Source organism: Vigna radiata, unplaced genomic scaffold (assembly GCF_000741045.1).
Source record: "Vigna radiata var. radiata cultivar VC1973A unplaced genomic scaffold, Vradiata_ver6 scaffold_845, whole genome shotgun sequence".
NCBI lineage: Eukaryota > Viridiplantae > Streptophyta > Magnoliopsida > Fabales > Fabaceae > Vigna > Vigna radiata.
Window position 1 is genome coordinate 1,682 of NW_014543565.1, and position 3,190 is coordinate 4,871.

Here is a 3,190-nt window from a genome sequence, read left to right on the forward strand (position 1 = left end):
TTGTATGACATTATTTTTATTTAATAGTTGATATAATTTTTAATACTTTATAGGATTTTTAATCTCTAGAAACTTTAAACCAATGTTAGTTTCCATCTTAAAAAATTTCATTGTAATTTTAAATAAACTCTAATCTTAAAATATATAATAAAAATTTGAATTTTAATAATATATCATCGTAACATTTATATAGAAAATAAACTTGAATTCAATTTAAAAAGATACAAAATTAGTTCATTTAAAAAAAAACTGAATTTCAATTAAATAAAATTAACGAATATAAAAATCAAAATAAATATAAAATAAGACACATAACACACGTGTTCTCATGTGACACGAAATTAGATCAACATATAAACATTTTTTAAATTAAAATATTAAAAATAATTAAAAGAAACCACTTGACACACATGAAATACACAATTTATTGTTAATTAATTATTTAAATAACATGAATAAAAAACTAAATTAAATAAATTAACAAAAATTAAAATTAATTTATAAAAAATATATATTCAAACTAAATTAAACAACCCCAATCAAAATAGTAACCACCTTAACAACTCATCAACTTCTAAATGATAGGTAGGGGAAGTTTTAATTCGATAAATATTAAGAAATGATAATTAATAAAATTATTAATAACACATAAAATAATCTTTTAAAATTAATTTTAATTAAATGATTTTTTTTATTATATTTTATATTTTTCATTTCTTGCGTGTTAGTAAAGGTTTATCTTAACTAATTTGACTTTAGTTAATTAAAGTAAGATGAAAAGTCAACGAGTATGGAGAAGTATTGGTCAACGTAACTTCGAGGCAAATTTTAAAAGTTTTTATATTATTTCTTGATAGTATCTAAATACCATATATCTTTAATATTATTATTATTAGAACATTATTAACTCAAAACGTTCCATTAATCATAAAATTAATTACAACTAATTTTATAACTATCAACAGTGAGTGAGTTGATGAGGAGTAAGCGAAAAATCGACCGTTAAAATTTATTTCAGAACTGGCACGGAATAAAGTTAGTCGCTTTTCATTTACACTTTCATATCTATCTTTCATATCCCATCAGATTCTCTCTTACCTCACCAAAGCACTTTCAGTCTTTACACCTCACAGAACCACCACTTCTCTCCATGGTAAGCATTATCTCTTCACATATTTACACCATATTCACCGATTGGTTCCTTATTTCTCTCCATTTTCTTTTGTTTATAGCTATTAAACATAATTTTTCTCTTCGATCTTGCGTTTCTCATGTTAGGGTTCCTACCTCTTCTCACCATTTTCTCCGATCTCAACCGATTAAAAACCCTTTCCATCGATTGATTTACATTTTCACCGAAACTCCGTTTCTTACCGATTTATCGGTCAGTTTATAAAATATTCTTTTTTTCCCTTCCTCACCCTTGCTTCGATCAAATTCAAATTCAATGTTCATTTCTTTTATCTTCTTGCTCTTTTAATTTCGATTCTTGCCGATATTCATGCAATTTAGTTTACTAGTTCTTTGATTGTTTCTTGTTTTCCCAATTTTTCTTTTTATTTCTTGATATACGATAGCACGTAGTTTAGGTTTAGGATATTTTCATCTGGGTTTCTCGTGTTTTCATTTTCTAATTTTAACAATCATAGAGGATTTCAATTTCGTATTTGGTCTTTAACCTCAATTTGTTAATTAACTCTGGAGTAAATGCAGTTATATGACATGACAGGGAAGAATAGGAAACTACACAACCAATTTGACGCCCAGGCTTCCGCTTCGTCTTTAAGTGGCTCTACTGCAGCGAAGCCTATTTTCAATGGAGTTTCAATTTTTGTTGATGGTTTCACAGTTCCTTCCAACCAGGTTATTTTGTTTTTCATTTATCATTTTGTGCATTCTCTGTATCTCTTTATGATTCTTGAATGTTTGAATGGCCGGAAAATATCATAATTGTATGAAGTTACCATTTCTTGGCCGAAGGATCAGTTGTGTCAAGAAATTGTAATTTTCAGTTAGATTTAATTGTAAAAATCCAAAGGGACTACTTAAGTTACAAATCGTGTTTCAGNAATTATTTCTCTAGACAATTAGTTAAGAACCTCATGTATGATTTCATGCCATTCTTTAAATTTTAGGTTTTGAGTCCTTCTCTTTTGAATTAATTTAATTTAATCATTGGATACTTCAATACAGAGCCTTCAGTGCAGGGTTGCCAGTAGTAAAACCCACTTGGATTTTAGATTCTGTTGCTGCTAATAGACTTCTGAGCTGTAAGTTTTTCATTTCTTTCCAGTTGTATTAGTTTCTTTTTCCTTGCATCACATTTCATTCTTTGTATTATGAGAGGAAGAGAAGGACCATGGGAGCAATAACTCCTACATGTTTTAATATCTGATCCTGCCTTTTATTTAATCATTATTTAATTTTTTTTCCTCCTGGCTATACCAATACATGATAATATTATATCCGGTTTTCCAAACCGTTGTATGTCATGTGATTTAAATTTTTCTTTGATAGGGGTACCTTACCAGCTGGACCAACTAGCTAAAAAACAATCAAAGCTGTCAGCCTTCTTCACAATGAGAAATAGTAAAATGTCGGAGGATGTTTTAACAAATTCCCTATGTCAAGTAGTATCAGATGTTGAAGATTCATCTATGAGGGTTGGTCAGACAGATTCTGAGGATAGAAATTCTTAATTTTAGTCTGTAAATACTTAATTTTAGTTTGTAAAATTCTTAATTCTGGTCTGTAAATATGCTTTTAGAATTTGTTTTAGGTTGTAGGATTAGACTTTATTTTTTCTTATAGTTTCTGTAAGTAGAATTCATATTAGGATTTTCTTTCTCTTCTTATATTCTTGCCTTCTATTTTTTGTGGCTGTATTTGATCTTTTGGACGTCCTACACCTTCAAGCAACTCTTAAGGATGATCACAAGCATCAAATCAAGTGCATAAGGTGGTCCAGTAGCTGCTGTTCAGAGCCATAAACAAGCAACTTCTAACCTAAGCAACTAGCATAATCTTTGGATGTCTTCAACAAGTAGGCTTCCATTTCCTTTTGTTTTTGTTTTTCACCTACTATTCATTGTCTCGGCTGGATTGTATGAGTCTTTTCTTGTTTGTTTAGCTTTGTATTGAGTCATATGTGTTTTCTCCTTAGGAGTTTTCTAGGAAATAATTCTTGAAA

At 28.8% G+C, this 3,190-nt stretch overlaps 1 protein-coding gene across 1 annotated transcript; it reads left to right on the forward strand.

The window, feature by feature from the left end:
* The first annotated feature begins 1,081 nt into the window (after positions 1-1,081).
* On the forward strand, positions 1,082-2,873 carry LOC106754513 (DNA repair protein REV1-like). Its single transcript, XM_014636533.2, has 5 exons — positions 1,082-1,153; positions 1,714-1,863; positions 2,194-2,270; positions 2,518-2,671; positions 2,817-2,873. The coding sequence occupies exons 2-5, from the start codon at positions 1,817-1,819 to the stop codon at positions 2,818-2,820; spliced, it is 282 nt and encodes a 93-aa protein (XP_014492019.2). The 5' UTR covers positions 1,082-1,153; positions 1,714-1,816; the 3' UTR covers positions 2,821-2,873.
* The last annotated feature ends 317 nt before the right edge of the window (positions 2,874-3,190 follow it).